The sequence below is a fragment of the Neofelis nebulosa genome, chromosome 6 (assembly GCF_028018385.1).
Source record: "Neofelis nebulosa isolate mNeoNeb1 chromosome 6, mNeoNeb1.pri, whole genome shotgun sequence".
Classification (NCBI taxonomy): Eukaryota; Metazoa; Chordata; class Mammalia; order Carnivora; family Felidae; genus Neofelis; species Neofelis nebulosa.
Genome location: NC_080787.1, coordinates 38,418,464 through 38,437,419, shown reverse-complemented (window position 1 = coordinate 38,437,419; position 18,956 = coordinate 38,418,464). Strand labels below are relative to the sequence as shown.

Genomic DNA, 18,956 nt, shown 5'->3' with positions numbered 1-18,956 from the left:
GGGGGGGGGGGGTGATGGACGCACTGGTTGGAGGAGCTTGCTCACCTCCCAGCATGGCAGATGTCCCCTTTTCCGTAAATGTTTCCCGGGGGGCCCCTCGCTAGAGCGGGCCTGCAGGAAGCTGTTTGGCTGTTGTTTGCAGAGTCCCCAGTGTCCTGTCCTGCTGTCGCTTCCCCTCCCCTTCCCCGTGGCTCTCATCTCCCCTACCCGTTTCCATCCTGCCACCTCTCATCTCGTCTGCATGAAGCTGTGACTGACGCTGGCCCTCCCCTGAGAGGCAGGTGACTGACCTGCCCCCTGCCCCCACCCCCAGGTGACGTCCTGTATGAGCTGCTTCAGTACATCAAGACCCAGCGGCAAGCCCTGGTGTGTGGGCCCTTTTTCGGAGGGGCCTTCAGGCAGAAGATGCCCCCTCAGCGCTGCCCCTGCCTCCTGGAAGGTGAGGGAGGCTCTTCTCAGAGCTCTGGGACCTCCCCTCAGTCGGCCTCTTTGGGAGGGCAGGGCTTCCTCCAGGCAAAGGAATGGAAGAGGCAGCTGTGTGAGCCGAGCCCCCCCCCCCCCCCCACCTTCCCTCTGCCCTGCCTCCTCAACCCTCACCTCTGGCCCCTCCCATCTCCTCAGTTCTCTGCTCTCCTCTCTAGCAAAGTGTTGTTTTCTCGTGTCCCCATTTCCTCTCTTCCTGATCTCCCTGTGGAAATTGCTCTTGTCAGGGACTCTAGAGACCTGAACGTGGGGATGTTCGCGTCCAATGTTGGTCCTTATTCACTGTCACCTTTCATGACCGCCCCTCAGACTCTTCCCTTGGCTTCCAGAACACCCCACGGTTACTCCTTCTCAGCCTCTTGGCTTCTCATTTTCTCCCCTACTTCTAAATGTTGGGGTAGCCCCAGACTCAGGGGGTCTCTCCTCTATCTGCACTCAGACTTAGGTAATTTCATGTAGTATTGGGCGTTTAATACCATCTGGTACTGATGATTCCTACAGATACCCGGACCTCTGTGAATTCCAGACGTTTGCACCCCACACTTCCCCTGGAATGCCTAATGGACATCTCAACCCTAAAAGCTCCTAAAGCAAACACCTGATTCTTGTCCCACCTCCCTCCCCCCAACCCTGCTCCTCTCCTGGGCTTCCTTGTCTCAGCAAACCGCAGCTTCATGCTCCCAATTGCTCTGGCCAAAACGTTGGATGTCACTTTTGATTGTCTTCTCTCTTTCCTGCCCAAATCACAGAATCCCAACCGTCAACAAGTCCTGTTGACTCGACCTTCAAAATCTATCCAGGGTTGCCTGGGTGGCTCAGTTGGTTGAGTGTCCAACTTTGGCTTAGAGCATGGTCTCGTGGTTCGTGAGCTTGAGCCCCGCATCGGGCCGTCTGCTGTCAGTGCAGAGCCCTCCTCAGATCCTTTGTGCCCACTACCCGCCCCCCCCCCCCGCCCCTCCCCTGCTCTCTCTCTCTCAAAAATAAATAAACTTAAAAAAATCCATCCAGGGGCGCCTGGGTGGCTTGGTCGGTTAAGCGTCTGACTTCGGCTCAGGTCATGATCTCACGGTCCGTGAGTTCGAGCCCCGCGTCAGGCTCTGTGCTGACAGCTCAGAGCCTGGAGCCCATTTCAGATTCTGTGTCTCCCTCTCTCTCTGCCCCTCCCCTGTTCATGCTCTGTCTCTCTCTGTCTCAAAAATAAATAAACGTTAAAAAAAAAAAAAATCTATCCAGAATCAAACCATTTCACACACCTCCACTGCTGTCCGTGGCCCAGCCTCTATCACCTCTGGAGAACCTCCTCACTGGTCTCCTTGCTCTGCTCTTGACCTCCTATGATCTATCTGCAATAGAGCAGCCAGAGAGATTCATAAAGCAGATCGTGTCGCTTCTCTGCTCCAAATCTTCCAATGGCTCCCATCACACTCAGAGTCAAAGCCACAGTCTTTACAATGACCTCCTGCCCTCTGCTGTCCTCTCCCGCCCCTCTCCCTTTTGCTCTTGCTGCTTCAGCCACTCTGGCCTCCATGTTCATTGAACAAACCAGAGACTCCTGCCTCAGGGCCTTTGCATTCGCTGCTCTCTCTGCCTGGCATTCTCTCCTCTTGATACCCACACAGCTCACTCCTCTACTTTCTTCAGATGTCTGTTAGATGTTCACACGTCAGTGAGGCCTTCCCTTACCATCACATAGCTCTCTATCTTTCCTGGGATTTCCTATCTGCCTTAGAGTGCTTTATTCCTGCCCCCTGCCCCCTGCCCCATTGTATACTCTTTCTATTTTATTTCAACCATCTCCCTCCCTTTCCAATCTCCCACTCCCCCACTGCTAGAATATAAGCTCCATGAGGGCAGGGGCTTGTTTTGAGTTCAGTGATATGTCCCCAAGAATTTTAGAACAATGCCTGGCTCACAGAAGGTTCTCAGTAAATATTTGTTGGGTGGATGGAGAGGACATAGGACTGAGATACAAGGCACCTGGATTCTGGATGTGGCTCTGTCACCCCTTGGCTTTGCAAACAACTTTACAGATGAGGGAACAGGTTTGAGAGATTATGTCACTTGCCTACTGGGAGCTGGGGTTAGCACTGGGCTGTCTGGCCCTCCATTGCCTCCCTGACCTTCCAGCTGGGAACTGGACGGACGAAAAGCATTAGGAGTGCTGTCCCACGGGGATCCCAGGCATGCATGGAGGGGTTGGGGGAGGCCCTGGGCCCACAGAATCAACGGTGCTCATCTGCTTGCAGAGGGGACTGGGCGACCTCAATTGGCCCCCCGAACGGGTCTCCTGCAGCAGCCACCACACCTGGGGTTTGCCAGCTCCTTGAGCCACCTGGCCAGGTGGCCCCTTGGCAGGGAGGACTCCATCAACGTATCTCACTGTTCAGAGCTCAGCTGCAGGGCTGAGGGAGCCTGCTCCTCCCCCATGATGCCGGAGGCTCCCATTGATGGCAGGATCGCTGGTGAGTAGGAGGCTTGTGTGCCCCTGGCCAGGAGGGAGGTGTGCTGAGGCCAAGTCCCAGAGGGTTATGAGTGACAGGGAGGAGGGTTGTTTTGAGCTGGGTGATGAGAGGGTCTGTGCTGGGCTATTGGAGTGTGGGGTGACTGTCCTGTGTACTGGCCACAATCCAGCCACAGCAGTCAGTGCTGCCCAGGATTGCCAAGCCCACCCTGTCTCCAGTTCAGCCAGTCCTAGTCAGACAGTGAGCTTGGCATGGGTGAGTATTCTGCTCCTTTATTTTTTGTTTTTGTTTTTAAAAATCTGTTTTTTTATTTTCTATATATTTTGTTTTAGTTTTTGGTTAGATATTCAGTGAAATTTCTTTTTTCTTCTTAATTTAAATCCAAGTTAGTTAACATATAGTGTCATGATGATTTCAGGAGTAGAATTTAGCGATTCATCACTTACAGAGAACACCCAGTGCCCCTCCCAAATGCCCTCCCTAATGCTCATCACCCATTTAGCCCATCCCCCACCCAACACCCCTCGAGCTACCCTCAGTTTGTTCTCCGAAATTTGAGAGTCTCTTACGGTTTGCCTCCCTCTCTGTTTTTATCTTATTTTTGCTTCCCTTCCCCTATGCTCATCCGTTGAGTTTCTTAAATTCCATATATGAGTGAACTCATATAATATTTATGTTTCTCTGACTTATTTCGCTTAGCATAATACAGTCTAGTGCCACGCACATTGCTACAGATGGCAAGATTTCATTCTTTTTGATTGCCGAGTAATACTCCATTGTATATATACACCACATCTTCTTCTTCTTCTTTTTTTTTTTTTTAATGTTTTTGTTTTATTTTTGAGCCAGAGAGAGACAGAGCATGAGCAGGGGAGGGGCAGAGAGAGAGAGAGGGAGACACAGAATCTGAAACAGGCTCCAGGCTCCGAGCTGTCAGCACAGAGCCTGATGCGGGGCTCGAACTCACGGACCGTAAGATCATGACCTGAGCCGAAGTCGGAAGCCCAACCGACCGAGCCACCCAGGCGCCCCTACACCACATCTTCTTTATCCATTCATCGCTTGATGGACATTTGGGCTCCTTCCATAATTTGGTTATTGTCAAAAGTGCTGCTATAAACATTGGGGTACAAGTGCCCCTATGCATCAGCACTCCTGTAGCCTTTGGACAAATTCCTGGTGGTGCTATTGCTGGGTCATAGGTTAGTTCTATTTTTAATTTTTTGAGGAGCCTCCATAACTGTTTTCCAGAGTGACTGCACCAATTTGCACTCCCACCAGCAGTGCAAAAGGGGGGGGGAGTATTCCTCTCCTTTAAATGACGTGGGGCTCAAACTCACAAACCTCGAGATCATGACCCGGGCCAAAGTCGAACATTCAACTGACTAAGCCACCCTGGCTATTTATTTATTTATTTATTTATCTATCTATCTATCTATAAATGGTTGGGTGCTTACTATGTGCCACGTGTGATTCTGAGACTTGTGTTTAATCCCACATTGGCTTTTTGAGGCTGGTATTATTAGCCCCATTTTACAGGTAAGGAAAATGAGGCACAGAGAGGTTAAGGGACTCCCCCACGATCGATCACACAGCAATAAGTGGCAGAGCTGGGACGTGAACCCAGGCGGTCTGGCTCCAGAGCCACACTTCCGTTCTACATTCATTGTCAAAGGGTTGACTAACAGGCTGCCAGACAGACTGACAGAGAAACTGGCTGCCTTTCCAAAGGTGTGTTGGTTAGCCATGGCAGAGTAACTACATTTATTCTAAGACACCACAGAGGGGGCAGGAGCCTGGCTTCTGGATCAGAAACAACTGGGGATCACTGAAACACAAGTATTTGATCTCTTACAGAATAGTGCTTAACATTCTTTGAGCACTTACTCTGTACCAGGTACCGTGCCAAGGAGTTTTGGATATATTATGTTACTTAATTGTCATATCATCCCTTACAAGGAAACTGTGGCTCGGAAGAGGTTAGGTAACCTGCCTGAAATGACCCAGCCAGGTGGTCCAGGTAGGGGGACTTAAGCTTTTGTTCCCAGGCTCCCTCTGCCGCTTGCTCTCCATGATGGCATGTTTGATTTTCCCAGGCCTCTCACCAGGGTGCTTGACAGGATGGGTTTAACAGGTAGACTCCTTGGTCTGCCTGCCGCTGAGGAGCTCCGTGCCCGGGACGTGTCCAACCCCTCTCTGAGCCCAATTCTTTATGTCTTCCTGGGGTTAAAGGTAGCCACTTCCTAGAGTTAAGGCGAATCAAAGAGGCAATAAGCTCCCACAAGTGGCCGTTTCTGGTAGTATTGTCGTCTTGACCATCCTGCCGCATGGCCTTATGAGCCCCAAAGCACCTTACGAACGCCTGTCCTCACAGCTCTAGGAGAGTGCCCTGTCCCTACCCTCTGTGCTCTATTGCAGATTGCCGGCTGCTGTGGGATTATGTGTACCAGCTGCTCTCTGACACCAGGTACGAGCCCTACATCAGGTGGGAAGACAAGAACGCCAAGATCTTCAGAGTTGTGGATCCAAACGGGCTTGCCAGACTCTGGGGAAACCACAAGGTAAACCTCAGCCACCAGGTGGGATGACCTCCACACATCCAGAAGAGGACAGGGTAGGGGGTCAGAGTGGACCCATCAGCACTAAGGGATGGTCCTCAATGGACGGGGGCTTCACCAGCAGCTCCAGATGTTTTTTATTTTAGGAGCGACTGAGGGACAGGAAGTTACTTCTTGAGGATGGGGAAGTTCAGGGATCTTGCCTTCTACTTGCTTAGCACTTGAGACCTTTTTAATTTTGTTTAATGTTTATTTACTTTTGACAGAGAGACAGAGACAGAGTGTGAGCTGGGGAGGGGCAGAGAGAGAGGGAGACACAGAATCCGAAGCAGGCTCCCGGCTCTGAGCTGTCAGCACAGAGCCCGATGCGGGGCTTGAACCCACAGGCCACTAGATCGTGACCTGAGCTGAAGTCAGACGCTTAACCGACTGAACCACCCAGGCGCCCCATGAGACTTTCAAAGCATGTTTCCATGAGTGGTGCCACATCTGCTGCGGGGCGGCTGGGCCAGATGAGGAGACTGGTTTCTGGGGGGCAGCTGGGGTAGAAATCCAGGTCTCAGGCCGTGCGGGAGCATCAGGCGTCAGGGCTGGAAAGGCCTGGGAACCCCTGGGGCCAGCATTCCCAGTGTGAGGGACGCCTATACCTAAAAAGGGCACCTGCCGGAGGACTTTAGGTGGTTGACTCCAAATTCTAATAATTAAGTATTTATTTTAGTAAGAAGATGAACAGTTTTAACTGCGATGTCAGTTTCTTGATTGACACTGGTGATATAAAGCAAGTGTCCTTGTCTATAGATAAAGGCATTTAACTAAAAAAGGAGCCTTAAAAAAAAAAACTATTAGCAATAATGGTGGTCTACAGGAGACAGCATTTCTTAAAGTGGCATAGCATTTCATTGCTAGGCGCTGCCCTGAGAGCTTTCCCCATAGTAACTCATTTAATTCCCAGGAGACATCATGAGGTAGGCGTCAGAGGGGAAATGGAGGCACAGAGCAGTTTTTCCAAGAGTTTGCAGGCAGTGGACGGCAGAGCAGGGGCTGAACACGGAGAGTGTGGCTCAGTGCTCCCCTCTTGTTGCCTCTCAGTGGTCTGGGGGCTGGAAGGATGCAGTGGACTAAAGTTTGGGCGTGCTTACCTGGCCCAATCCCCAAATAGTACAGGGAGGGAAACCGAGGCCCAGAGAGCAGCAATTCCATTTCACGAGCGTGTACCCCCTGCCAAGCATTGTGCTAAGTGCTCTCTGCATTAGCTAATTTAATCCTCAAGCAAACCTGTGGGATGGATGTTCTTATCCTCATTTTATACCCGGGGAAACAGATGCAGAGAGGTAAAGAAACTTACCCGAGGTCACGCAGCTGCTTTATGTTGACCCCAAAACCCAGCCTCTTTGCCCTTCCTCTGCACTGCCCACCCCTCAGAGAGAGAAGAAGGAAATACCTTGGCTAAAGTCACGCAGCTTGGCGGGGGGCTACTCCTACCATATGCCCCTTACTGAGCTAGCTGTCGTCATTTCCAACTAGATATATACTTATTTGTTACTACTTGTGACATTGGCTATTCAAAAGCAATGTGTGAGTTACTCCTGCCCCATGGTTCCCAGCCCCGTATTTGTCCTCCCAAACTCAAGGGAACTCTTGTAACCCCTCACAGAACCCTGGGCTGAGGGGCTTAAGAAACCATCCAGTTCGACCTGCTCCTTTCCAGGTGTGGAAACCAAGGCCGGGAAGGAGCAAGGTAGGGAGCGGAGGGTGACGTGGGACTGCTTTGCCTTCTAGAACCGGGTGAACATGACCTACGAGAAGATGTCACGTGCCCTGCGACACTACTATAAGCTGAACATCATCAAGAAAGAACCTGGGCAGAAGCTCCTGTTCAGGTGAATAGCCTAGGGGCCGAGGTGAAAAGGGGAAGCAGGGCCGGGCTTGGGTGGGCTGGAAACTCTCTGCGGCTAGGACAAGGGCTGATTTGCTCCTGGGGCCCAAATTCCAGATTTCTGAAGACGCCCAGGAAGGTCGTCCAGGACAGGGAGCAACCAGAGAGCCCGGAGTGGGGCAGGTTGGATTTCAACGAGGAGATGCTGCAAGTCTCTCCCTGAGGGGCAGGTGGATTCTGGGTACCAACCGAGTCTCCCGGGAAGGCACCTGGCCGCACGGCGGCCTCCTCCTCCCTCCCAGGGCAGCAGGGATCCCCAGCAGGTTTTGCACTCAAGGGATCACAGCTGTTGTCTCTGACCTCAAAGCTGCCTGGGCACCTGGGAGGCTGGGAACTGGGAAGCCTCACATTCAGGACATGGTGGGGGGGCATCATTCTTCGGTAGGGCAGCCCTGGGGCTCAGCGGAGTGCAGGGAGTGATCCCTCTCTCTGCCCTACTCCTTGCTGCCTGCCCAGCTTGGGAGTGAGAGCATCCAGCCCAATTCCTTCAACTTACAGAAGAAGGAAGCGGAGATCCCTTACTGGACCTCAGTTTCCTCATCTGTGAAAGGGATGAGCTCATGACAACCTGCCCTCGGGGGGGCTGATCCTGCCTGGGAGTATTGTTTCGTCAGTCTTAGTAATAATGACAATAACAATAATAATAATAAGCTGCATGGGGAAAAAAGAGTACTGTTTCATCAGTCTTAATAATAATAATGGTAACTGACATTTAAGTGTTTACTATGTGCCAGGCCTTGTGCTAAGGGTCCTGCCTATAATTTATGTCATTCAATTCACACTCCAAACCCCTGAAGTTTAAAGATGGGGAAATGGAGGCAGAGGTTTGCAGAGCTGGGATGTGTCTCCAAAACCCAGTGCTATTACTTGGTTGGTTGGTTGGTTTTAGTGACTCTGAATGTATTGGGCACTTCTCAAGCAGAGGCCGTGGCCCTACCTCTCTGCCCTCAGCATCTCTGCTGAACAGTTCATTTCACTTGGCCCAACCTCCATTTCCCGAGTTTTCGGAACTTTGGTGCCTCTGTGACAGTGACCGAGGGAAGATCTCCACTCCCTCTCCACCTGTGGTTTCCTATCTCCCGTTCCTGGACCTGCCGTGTGACCTTGGGCAAGTTGTTTCATTTCTCTGGAGCCTCAGGCTTCTCAGCCACAAAATGCAGAGGCTAGTCCTGCCCTGACCTCTCAGCATTGCAGGAAATCTTCCTAAGACAGCGTCTGTGACATGCTTAGTGGGCACCTGCTCTGTAAGGAGTACGGAGTCCGCGTTAGCCAAGAGGACTCTGCAAACCCAAAGCTGCTCTAAAGCAGGGAAATGCCTCTGTGCTATGGGTTCAGCTTCTCTCTGCTCCATACCCCTCCCCCTTCCCCCTGCCTCGAGACTGGCTGGGGCCTCCCGAGGGGGTCAGAACCTCTGCCCTGCGACCCCTCCAGTAAGGTTTAGGGGAGAAAGGGAAGGGAGTGTTTTCACTTCGCTGAAAACAGAACTTCTTATAGTCACATCTTCTTTCTTGGAAGGAGGAAACGACTCCTGCCTCTCGCCCCCAGCAGGCCAGGAAATCCCCCTTCTGGCTGAGCCTGAACTGGCTTTGAATCACTGTGCAGAAGCTGATAAGGATTCTCAGACTTTGGCCCTCAGAACTGTGACCACTCTTGAGCGGGGCTTATGTCCTGGCTTAGTTCCCCGCACCCCCCCCCCCCACCCCCCCCCCCCGCCAGGGTCCTCGACAGTTCCACACCAGAGGAGGCCGGGCAAGTGGCCTTGTCCAAAAGGTTCAGTAGGAAAATCCTTGGCCGCTGTCATCTTCCTTCAGACTGTTCTATTTCCTTGACTTTGTTCCAGGATGAACCCATGCCCCATAGCTTTTCTCATCCTCTTTAACCCAGAACTACACAACTGGGCTGGGAAAGACTGTCACAGTCAGCATGTCCAGACTCCTTTTATTGATAAGGCAACTGAGGCCAGAGAGGGGGACTGACCTGCTCAAGGACACACAGCCCAGCTCAGCCTGGTGACTCCTAATGGGGTCTCATAGGTTACTTCTTCCAGGGAGCCGTTGGCAATTGCCTGCTGATGTGTTTGTTAATGGTTGTTAACAGCTGCTTATCCCAGTGATTGTGTCTTCTTCACCCAGGGGGTGATGAATCTCACCCAGTGTTGGGACCACCGGGGCCTGGGTTGGGCAGAAGTCTACCACCCTGGAGGAACTCGGAGCCCTGGCCTCTCCACTCATCCCCGGGGAGGGGGATCTCCACCCTTTCCCCATCTCCCCAGGCGCTAGTCTGGAACATCCACCTCGGTGACAGGAATGAAAGGATTCATTCAGCCCTTCCCTCCACCAGCATTAATAGAGCACTTGCTGTGTACCTGGCGTCAGGGGAGGCTCTGGGTTTACATCCAGTTTTTACATAGTCAGATTCTTGAAAAGTGATGGGTCACTGGAAACATGTCAGAATGGACTTCCTCACAAATGATTTTACAGAGCAGGAAATATATTCTCATGATTTGAAAAAGTAGCCAGCCATGTCTGTCTTTTTCTTTTTCTTTTTTTGCCAGATACTATTAAAGTCAACAGTCGATAAACAATTTATTTCAAAAGTGAGTGTGTTAAGAGGTTCATTAATGAAATAAATGACACCAGTCACTGTCTCCGTCCGGTCAAACCACTTACCGCACTAACCCAGGAGCACAGGCTCCATTGTTCTCCATCTTCTCTGCTATGTGGATTCTTGCCAACAGTCTTTTTCCCTCGCAAGGAAATTCCACACACCCCCCCCCCCCCGGCTTTACTGAGGTATGATTGACATATAACACGGTGTACATTTGTGACGACATCTAGCGCTTCCTTCAATCCTGGTGACTCTGCCGCACTTCGGGCTCCTCGATGCCGGTGACCCATCATCTCTCGCGGAGGAGCCTAGTGGCAACGACCTTTCTTGGCTTCTTCCTCTGGTCCCTCCCCGTGAGGTTAATCCACATTTTTTACCCAAGTGTTCTCTCTGAAGTTTTGTAGACATGAACAGAAAACACATACGTTTCCAGAGTAAGGTCTTCATACCCCCAACTCTCCAGCATCTGGCGGTAAATGTGAAGGTGCTCCTGGCTCAGAAGGAGTCCGGTCCCTTTCTCTGTGCTGGCTTGTCCCCTCATTGGGACTTCTGGACTCAGCTGCCACAGGGATAGCTCCACGATTTGGGGGAAGAGTTTAAAAAGTATGTTGTTCTGGGGTCACGTGGGTGGCCCATCAGTTGAGCATGTGACTTCTGCCCAGGTCGTGATCTCGCAGTTCAGCCCCACATGGGGCTCTCGGCTGTCAGCCTGTCAGTGCAGAGCCTGCTTCAGATCCTCTGTCCTCCTCTCTCCACTCCTCCCCTGTTTGCACCCTCCCCCCAAATAAATAAACATTAAAAAAAAAAGTATGTTGTTCTGGGGCGCCTGGGTGCCTCGGTGGGTTAAACGTCCGACCTCGGCTCAGATCATGATCTCGCGGTCCGTAGGTTCGAGCCCCGCGTCAGGTGCTGTGCTGACAGCTCGGAGCCTGGAGCCTGCTTCACATTCTGTGTCTCCCTCTTTCTCTGCCCCTCCTTGGCTCGCACTCTGTCTGTCTGTCTCTCTCTTTCAAAAATAAACATTAACAAAATTATATATATATATAGAAAGTATGTTGTTCTGAAATCAGAATGTGCGTATTTTAAAAATATTTTAATGATGAACCAAATTTTTTAAAATTCCAAAACCACTGTGAGTTAATTGCTGATAGGGGGAGGGATGCTGGTGGCATACGAAGAGAGTGCAGCCCTGCCTCTTGGGAAGTTCACACAGACATTGTCGCAGTCCCCAGGGAGAGGTTCAGTGAGAGGCATGCCCACTGGAGACAGTGGTGGACAAAGTGGCATGGGTGAATTCTGCTCGGGAGGTGCCAGACAGGGGTTGTCTAAGAAGGTTCAGGGGCACCCAGGTGGCTCAGTCAGTTGAGTGTCCCACTCTTGATCTTGGCTCAGGTCTGATCTCATGGTTCAGGATTGAGACCTGAGTTGGGTTCTGTGTTGACAGCATGGAGCCTGCTTGGGATTCTCTCTCTGCCCCTCCCCTGATCAGGTGCGTTCTCTCTCTCAAAAATAAACTTAAAAAAATTTTTTTTAGGGGCGCCTGGGTGGCGCAGTCGGTTAAGCGTCCGACTTCAGCTCAGGTCATGATCTTGCGTTCTGTGAGTTCGAGCCCTGCGTCGGGCTCTGGGCTGATGGCTCAGAGCCTGGAGCCTGCTTCCGATTCTGTGTCTCCTTCTCTCTCTGCCCCTCCCCCCTTCATGCTCTGTCTCTCTCTGTGTCAAAAATAAATAAAAACGTTAAAAAAAAATTAAAAAAAAATTTTTAATGTTTGTTTATTTTTGAGAGAGAGAGAGAGAGAGAGAACGCACAGAATCCAAACAGGCTCCAGGCTCTGAGCTGTCAGCGCAGAGCCCTGTATGAGGGGCTCGAACCCACGAACCCTGAGATCGTGACCTGAGCCGAAGTCCGATGCTTAACTGACTGAGTCACCCAGGCACCCCATCTAAATAAATAAACTTTAGGGGCGCCTGGGTGGCGCAGTCGGTTAAGCGTCCGACTTCAGCCAGGTCACGATCTCGCGGTCCGTGAGTTCGAGCCCTGCGTCAGGCTCTGGGCTGATGGCTCGGAGCCTGGAGCCTGTTTCCGATTCTGTGTCTCCCTCTCTCTCTGCCCCTCCCCCGTTCATGCTCTGTCTCTCTCTGTCCCAAAAATAAATAAAAAACGTTGAAAAAAAATTAAAAAAAAAAAAAATAAATAAATAAATAAACTTTAAAAAAAAAGGATCCTATGGGCTTCTGTCTCTGTTTGCCCCATTTCTGGGGGGCCTGGATGTGTGGTGGGGCTGTGGGCTTTCTGATCACGATAAGCTGAGGGTGGGCCAGGGGAATCAGTGGCAGGGCTGACTGCAGAAGCCCATCCCTTGGGGGGGGGGGTGCAAAAGGGTCCCCAAGTCATGTGCTTGGTTCAACCTTGCTTGCTAAGGCAGGAAAGCAGACCAGGGTTGGGGCTGACACCCTCATGAGGGTGAAGGGACAGCCTTTGGGGACAGGGAGGGGCCATCCCGTGGTTGACCCATGAGGACCTCTGGGTCCCAACAGCACCAACTGCACATACCCCACATCACGGGGCAACGGATGCTGTGAGGAAACATCATTATTTAGAGTCCGCAGGGAGCCTTCGAGTGTTCACCCACCGGATGACTTAGCAGCCTGTCCCGCTTCAAGGGAACCAGGCTGGCCTCTAACGCCCAGGACCAGGCTTGGGATGAATGGTTAATTAAAACCATGCCCTTTTCCCCAGAACTGAAGTGAAACCAAAAGGAGAAGTGGTGAGAGGAGCCGCTGGCCTGGGGCAGGGCGCCCACTGCCCTCGGGCCCCCCACCCCCCTCCCGGCGTCACCACCCAGAGCAGAAGGAAGCCTGGCCCAGAGCCGGAGCCCGCCTCAGTGTTTTAGGGGGGCTGAATGGAATCCAGCACTCCCCTCAGATGGGACGGCCCTGGCCCACTGAGCTTTCAAATGTCTACGCTTTTGCTCAATTAAATGAACTTCCTGTAGTAATGCTGATAGCTGAGGCCCTCGGTGGCTCCCACTGGTGGCTGTAAAGGCCTTTGATGATGATAATAATGATACAAGAGGATAATAAACATAATGAAAATATGCACTGTGGTACACAGAATCTTTCAGGATATGGTGTCCATGGGGCAAAAGCTTTTAAAAGAGTTTTTAAAAAAATTTTTTAATGTTTATTTTTGGGAGAGAGAGAGAGAGACAGAGACAGAAGGTGAGTGGGGGAGGGGCCCAGGGAGAGCGAGACACAGAATTGGAAGCAGGCTCCAGGCTCCGAGCTGTCTGCACAGAGCCTGATGCAGGGCTTGAACTCATGAACCGTGAGATCATGACCTGAGCTGAAGTCAGATGCTTAACTGACTGAGCCACCCAAGTGCCCCTAAAATTTTGTTTTTTAAAAAAAAATTTTTTTTTAAACGTTTATTTATTTTTGAGACAGAGAGAGACAGAGCATGAACGGGGGAGAGTCAGAGAGAGAGGGAAACACAGAATCTGAAACAGGCTCCAGGCTCTAAGCTGTCTGTACGGAGCCTGACGTGGGGCTCGAACTCACGGACCGAGAGATCATGACCCGAGCTGAAGTCGGGTGCTTAACCCTTAACCAACTGAGCCACCCAGATGCCTGGCATTTTTTTTTAAATCGTTACTTTTTTTTTTTTTTTTTTTTTTTTTTTTTTTGTGGTGGGTGGTTTCTCATACAGAAGAGAACTGGGAAATCTTACTTCCTGGCAAAGACAATTCAAGGTCACTCCCAAATCCAAAGACAAACAGAACAAAGAAATGAGCCTCCTCCTGCCAAGTGCTTGTCAGTTTGTCTTCCCAGGAATCTGGAATAAAGTTTAGGGGGGATGTGTTCCCTCCAATCCCAGGGACACGCCTTAGCAAGCCCTGAGTCCCGGGAATAAATCCTCCCCGTAAGAGTGGCCTCTCTGAAGCCTACTGGTGCCTGATCCAGCGCAGAGTCCGTGTTGAGCTTTCACAAATGAATGCAGGTCCTTTTGAAACTGGTAGAGCCTCTGTCTTCATGGCCCAGGATTCTGGGGACACTCAGGCGGTGGGCTTTTCTCCCTGGAAAGGCCTGCAGTTTAAAGTCCCGTCCACCAGGTGGCGCAAGGCCTCTTTTTGGGGCGGGTGTCGGAGCCCACTGCCTGTTGACAGTATCCTGTGTTGCCGTGAGCCCGCCTTCTCTGCGGGTGTGAATACACATCTCCAGCGCGGGTCTACTCCGTAAGTGGACCTCCAGCCCTTGCTTAAACACGTCCGCAGATGGGGAGCTCAGCACCTCTGGGAGCAGAGTAAATAGTGGGGGTTGGGGGCGTGGGGGTGGAATCGAGGGCACCAAAAAGCTACCTGTTCAGGGATAATGTCCCCTTTCCTTTCCCAGCCCTCAGGCCACTGGCTTCTAAAATCCCTAGTCCCAGGCTCTTTGTTGGGTCTCCTTCTCTTATCACTTTATCCCTGAGTAATTTATCAAATTTTTGAGCAGAGCCCAGATGAGATCTTTCGTAAGTCTGGGGCATGTCAAAAGCCTCTCTACCTCCCCCCTCCCCTGCTTGTGGGGAGGCGGTGGGGGGGGGGGAGGGTTGATTAGGAATCAAAAGGACTGGGGCTACCTGAGTTCTCTGGTGGCTTTTGTGAAGTCAACCTTCTGGGCCTCGGTTTCCCTATCTGTAAAGTGGCTAACAGCATCTTTTATCCTGCTTGCCACATTCAGTTGTTGAGAAACTGTAAATGAAATGATGTATTCATTTATGTAACGAATATTTACTGAGTACCTACTGTAAGGTAGGCACTGTTCTAGAAACTAGGGAAGACAGATAAGTAAGCAACAAATACTGCATCTGATGTCAGGTGGTGTGGTAAGTGCCAGGAAGGAAGATACAATAGAGTCAAGTGTGGGGAGGAGGGGGGGCAATTTTAATACAATAGAGTCAAGTGGGGGGGCAATTTTAAATTGAGCGGTCAGAGATGTGACAAATGTGGAAGTCTGAGCAAATCTTTTTCACTTACTGCAATTTCCCCCTGTGGTCTGTCTTTCCGAGCCCTTTTCCTTGGCCAGCAGTTCCCATCGTGAAAGTGGGATAGACTTTCTGAGTGTTTTTTCAGATAGACACTGTTCTATTAGTTTCTGTTATGTGCAATCAGATGCAATCTTAATGGATATGAATAACGTGGGCTGGCTGGGAGGACATGATCAGATTGACCCAGAGCTCTGTTTCCCTCTTTTGCCTGTGGGAGAACCACAAGCTAAGGCCAATGAGGTCATACATTCTCCAGAACAGGCCTCAACCCTCCAGGTCAGGCCCATCTAAACATCTCAACTCAAGAAAGTACTGTGTCTTACTGAAAGCACTCTGGCTGGAAAGCCCCAGAGTTCTAAGTATGGCTCTTGAAATCCCAGCAGTGCTTATCAGGAAGGGATTTCCCTTTAGTCACACACTCTGGCTAGCGACATGCTCAGGTCCTCTACCTGTGGCCTGGGATGGAGGGTAGATAGGTTATCAGGGAGCAGATGGCTGGAGGTGGCTGGACATGGTGTGTAAGTCTCCAGACAGATTCTGAAGCATCTGACAAAGCACTTTTCTCCCTACCATCCCTTATGAGGATTATGATCTGATCCTGTTTGAGGGATGGGACCACTGAAGATCAGAAGTGTCAAGGGAGCCTGAGGGGTCTGGGTCCTGGCTTTCATCCAGGGCCCTTTCCAACCCTTGGAGCAGCTCATCCCAACTCCAGCCTTGCACAAACTCTAAAGTGATGTGCAATAAAGAATGTTATGTTTTCCTGGCTGAAGAGTGAGTGAATGATTCACCAGCTTGGATCTCGATCAGCCACAAAAAGAGAAAAGGACCTTTGACAAAGCGGAAGATCTGATCTAGAGCCAACGGCAGGTTCCCAAAGAAAGAGCAGAAACAAAGGCTTTGTGGCTCAACCACATCATTATTTTCAGCCTGCTGAAGTGCCTTTCTGATCATGTAAATTCATTCAATTGACTTTATAGTAAATTGGACATGCCCAGATCAAAATCCGGCTCCTCTTCTAAGGAAGTCAGTCCTGATTAATCTGCTTCTACTGTATTAGTTAAGGTAACACTAGCTGTGGCACATAAACTGGAATCTCAGTGGTTTAACATGGTAGACGTGTGTTTCTGAGTCATGCAAAGTTTGGTTGGTAGGGTGGGGAGGGGATCCTCTCTCCACGAAGTCATCTGGGGACTCAGGCTGATGGAGGCACCACTATTATCTTCTTCACGTGCTTTCCATGGGGGCTTGACCTCCAGCCAGCAGGTGAGGGGGGACATAGAAGATTGGGAGGGTGTTTTCATGGGCTAGAGCAAGGGGGGGGGGCATCCATCATTTCTGCCCACATTCCATTGTCAGAACTCAGGCAAGTAGCTTACAGATATGTTTCCTGCTCTTACTGAATGACTTTCCACCTTTATTCATTCCACCTCCAGCCTTCTTTATCCTGCTCCGTGGCCAGGAGACGGACCTGTACGGATTGCACCAATGGGCTCTTTTGTCTTGTGCTTGAGTTGGGTTTGGTCAAGGAAGTCACTGGCAGAAAAACTGGAGAGTGTGGCCAAGGTATGTATTTCCTGCAGTCTCTCTTTGACTGGGGACTTTCCCCCAGTCCCAACCAGGTCTATAGGTTGGCCATGTTCTTCTACTAAAGGCCACTTTTCTGTCACTGCCCTTTCCATATGGTCACTCCCTCCAAGTTGTGTTCCCATTCCCTCCGCTTGCCCTTTTAGACTGAAGGGTGGTAACCACTGCCCACTGTTGGCAGCCCCAGGAAACTGCACCATCATTTGCTGCTTTCCCTACACCCTGCATGCATCCTTGTAAATGGTCTCATTATTACATTTTTCATACTTGTCCGGTATGAGTGTGCCTTCCGTTTCCTGCCGTGATCCTGACCGCTGCAGGTGGGCACACAGAGATGCAGAGGGGCTAGGGAATGGAGTCCCAGCCTGGGTGCCTCTCTTCACAGTATGGAAGGGACTCTGCTGGATACCCGTCTCTGCCCCATCTACTCTGACCCCCGTGCTTTTTGGCTTTTCTGCCTGGGCTATTAGTGTGTGTGACCTTGGGTTAGGCCCCTCATCTGTAAAATGAGTGGGCTGGCAGAAAATCTATTCAACTGACGTTTGGTAGCCTCTCTAACTGCAAATGGTATCTTGGTTGTCCTGAGCTACCTGGCTCCTTACCCATGAACTCAAGTGCAGGTTTCTCTTTCTGGCTCCAAAATAAAAGTAATCTCATGAAGTACCCCTTGCTACATATCTTCTAACTTCCTTCTGTGGATAGCATTGCGCCTCTCCCCACACCCCACCAAATTCACCTCTCGAAGCCCTAAATCCCAATACCTTAGGATGTGACTATATTTGGAAATAGGGCCTTTAAAGAGGTAACTAAAGTAAAATGAGGCCATTAAGGTGGACCCTCATCCAATCCGACTGGTGTCTTTACAAGAAGAGGAGATTAGGACACACAGAGAGACACCAGGCATGTGTAGGCAGCCGTCTGTAAGCCAAGGAGAGATGCCTCAGAAGAAACCAAGCCCTGCCGGCAGCTTAACCTTGGACTTCTGGCCTCCAGAACCATAAGAAAGTAAATCTGTGTTGCTTAAGCCTCCCAGTCGGTGGAACTTGGTTATGGCAGCCCTAGAAAACTAACACGTGTGCCGCCTTGGGTCCTACCCTGTAAGCTTTTCTGTGTTATGGCTCAGTTCTTTGCTAAAGTCACCTGATGACGTTTCAGTGGAGGTAAGGGAGTTCCTCGAATTTCCTTTCATATCGCATCTCTACTTGAAGAATGAATCTTCATAGGGTGATGCCCAAAAGGGATTGGCAAGAGGATGATGCGGGCGTCAGCCCAGTACCCTTCTTGCCATCCTCCTGCAACTGATTTTGCCTCTGGGAGCAGCTTCTCTCCTACTCCATCACAGCCTCCTGCCCCTGGCATTGGGAAAAGCCTTCGCAACCCAAGCGGGGCCATTGAGAAAAACTCATTCCCCTGACCACAGTGATCGGTCCAGAGAGGGCATGTGACCCAGGACAGGCCAATCAGAGTCCTTCCCTGGCATTTTTCTGACTAGAGCTGGCAGGGAAGTTACGGAGAAGCAGGGAGGTGAGGGGAAGTCATGACAGGACCTGTTGTCCGTTTCCAGTCCTTGGGAGCCCTGAGCTGTCCCGATCCCCGAAGATCTTCCTTCAATTCTTTGACAACCCCAATAGCTTTCTAACAAATCTCCTTTCACTTAAGTTGGTTTGAGTTGGGGTTTCTGTCTTATACAATGAAGAATGCTCTGACTCTTGTCAAAACATTGTTTGGCACACTTCGAGTTTGCTCCCAGGCCTGCCACTTCTGTCTGTCCTAGAAGGTGAGTTTCCTATCACTAGAGGTTTTCAGACAGAGAGGGGGGTTGTCCTTTGTCTGGGATGAATCAGAGAACTGTTGCTTTGGCACTCAGGGCAGTTAACTGTGTGACATCAAATATTTTCAGGAATAGTCACTGATTCCATTGTGTACAGTCTCTTCCTGTCAGGGATTAGAGGCCTACTATTTAAATACAGTTCTACTTTTCTCTCAAACCCATACACCAAGAGCTCATGAACATCAATGTACTATACCATACGAATGCAGTGAAAGATAAAACCCACATCATCATCTCAACAGACACAGAAGAATCATTTGACAAAATACAACATTCTTTTTTTTTTTTTTTTTTAATTTTTTTTTTTTCAACGTTTTTTATTTATTTTTGGGACAGAGAGAGACAGAGCATGAACGGGGGAGGGGCAGAGAGAGACGGAGACACAGAATCGGAAACAGGCTCCAGGCTCCGGGCCATCAGCCCAGAGCCTGATGCGGGGCTCGAACTCACGGACCGCGAGATCG

At 50.6% G+C, this 18,956-nt stretch overlaps 1 protein-coding gene across 7 annotated transcripts in view; it reads left to right on the top strand.

Moving 5' to 3' along the window:
- Nucleotides 1–17,112, top strand: part of ETV7 (ETS variant transcription factor 7) — a 32,664-nt gene extending 15,552 nt beyond the window's left edge. For 4 of the 7 annotated variants that reach the window (XM_058733725.1, XM_058733726.1, XM_058733728.1 and 1 more), the window contains 5 exons: nucleotides 314–439; nucleotides 2,730–2,945; nucleotides 5,364–5,506; nucleotides 7,283–7,383; nucleotides 16,511–17,101. In XM_058733725.1, the coding sequence (XP_058589708.1) occupies nucleotides 314–439; nucleotides 2,730–2,945; nucleotides 5,364–5,506; nucleotides 7,283–7,383; nucleotides 16,511–16,901 (977 nt within the window). In that variant the 3' untranslated portion in view covers nucleotides 16,902–17,101. Of the gene's footprint in view, nucleotides 1–313; nucleotides 440–2,729; nucleotides 2,946–5,363; nucleotides 5,507–7,282; nucleotides 7,384–7,496; nucleotides 11,054–16,510 lie in introns of those variants that run through there. The other 3 variants (XM_058733731.1, XM_058733730.1, XM_058733729.1) reach the window with 3 other exon arrangements.
- The last annotated feature ends 1,844 nt before the right edge of the window (nucleotides 17,113–18,956 follow it).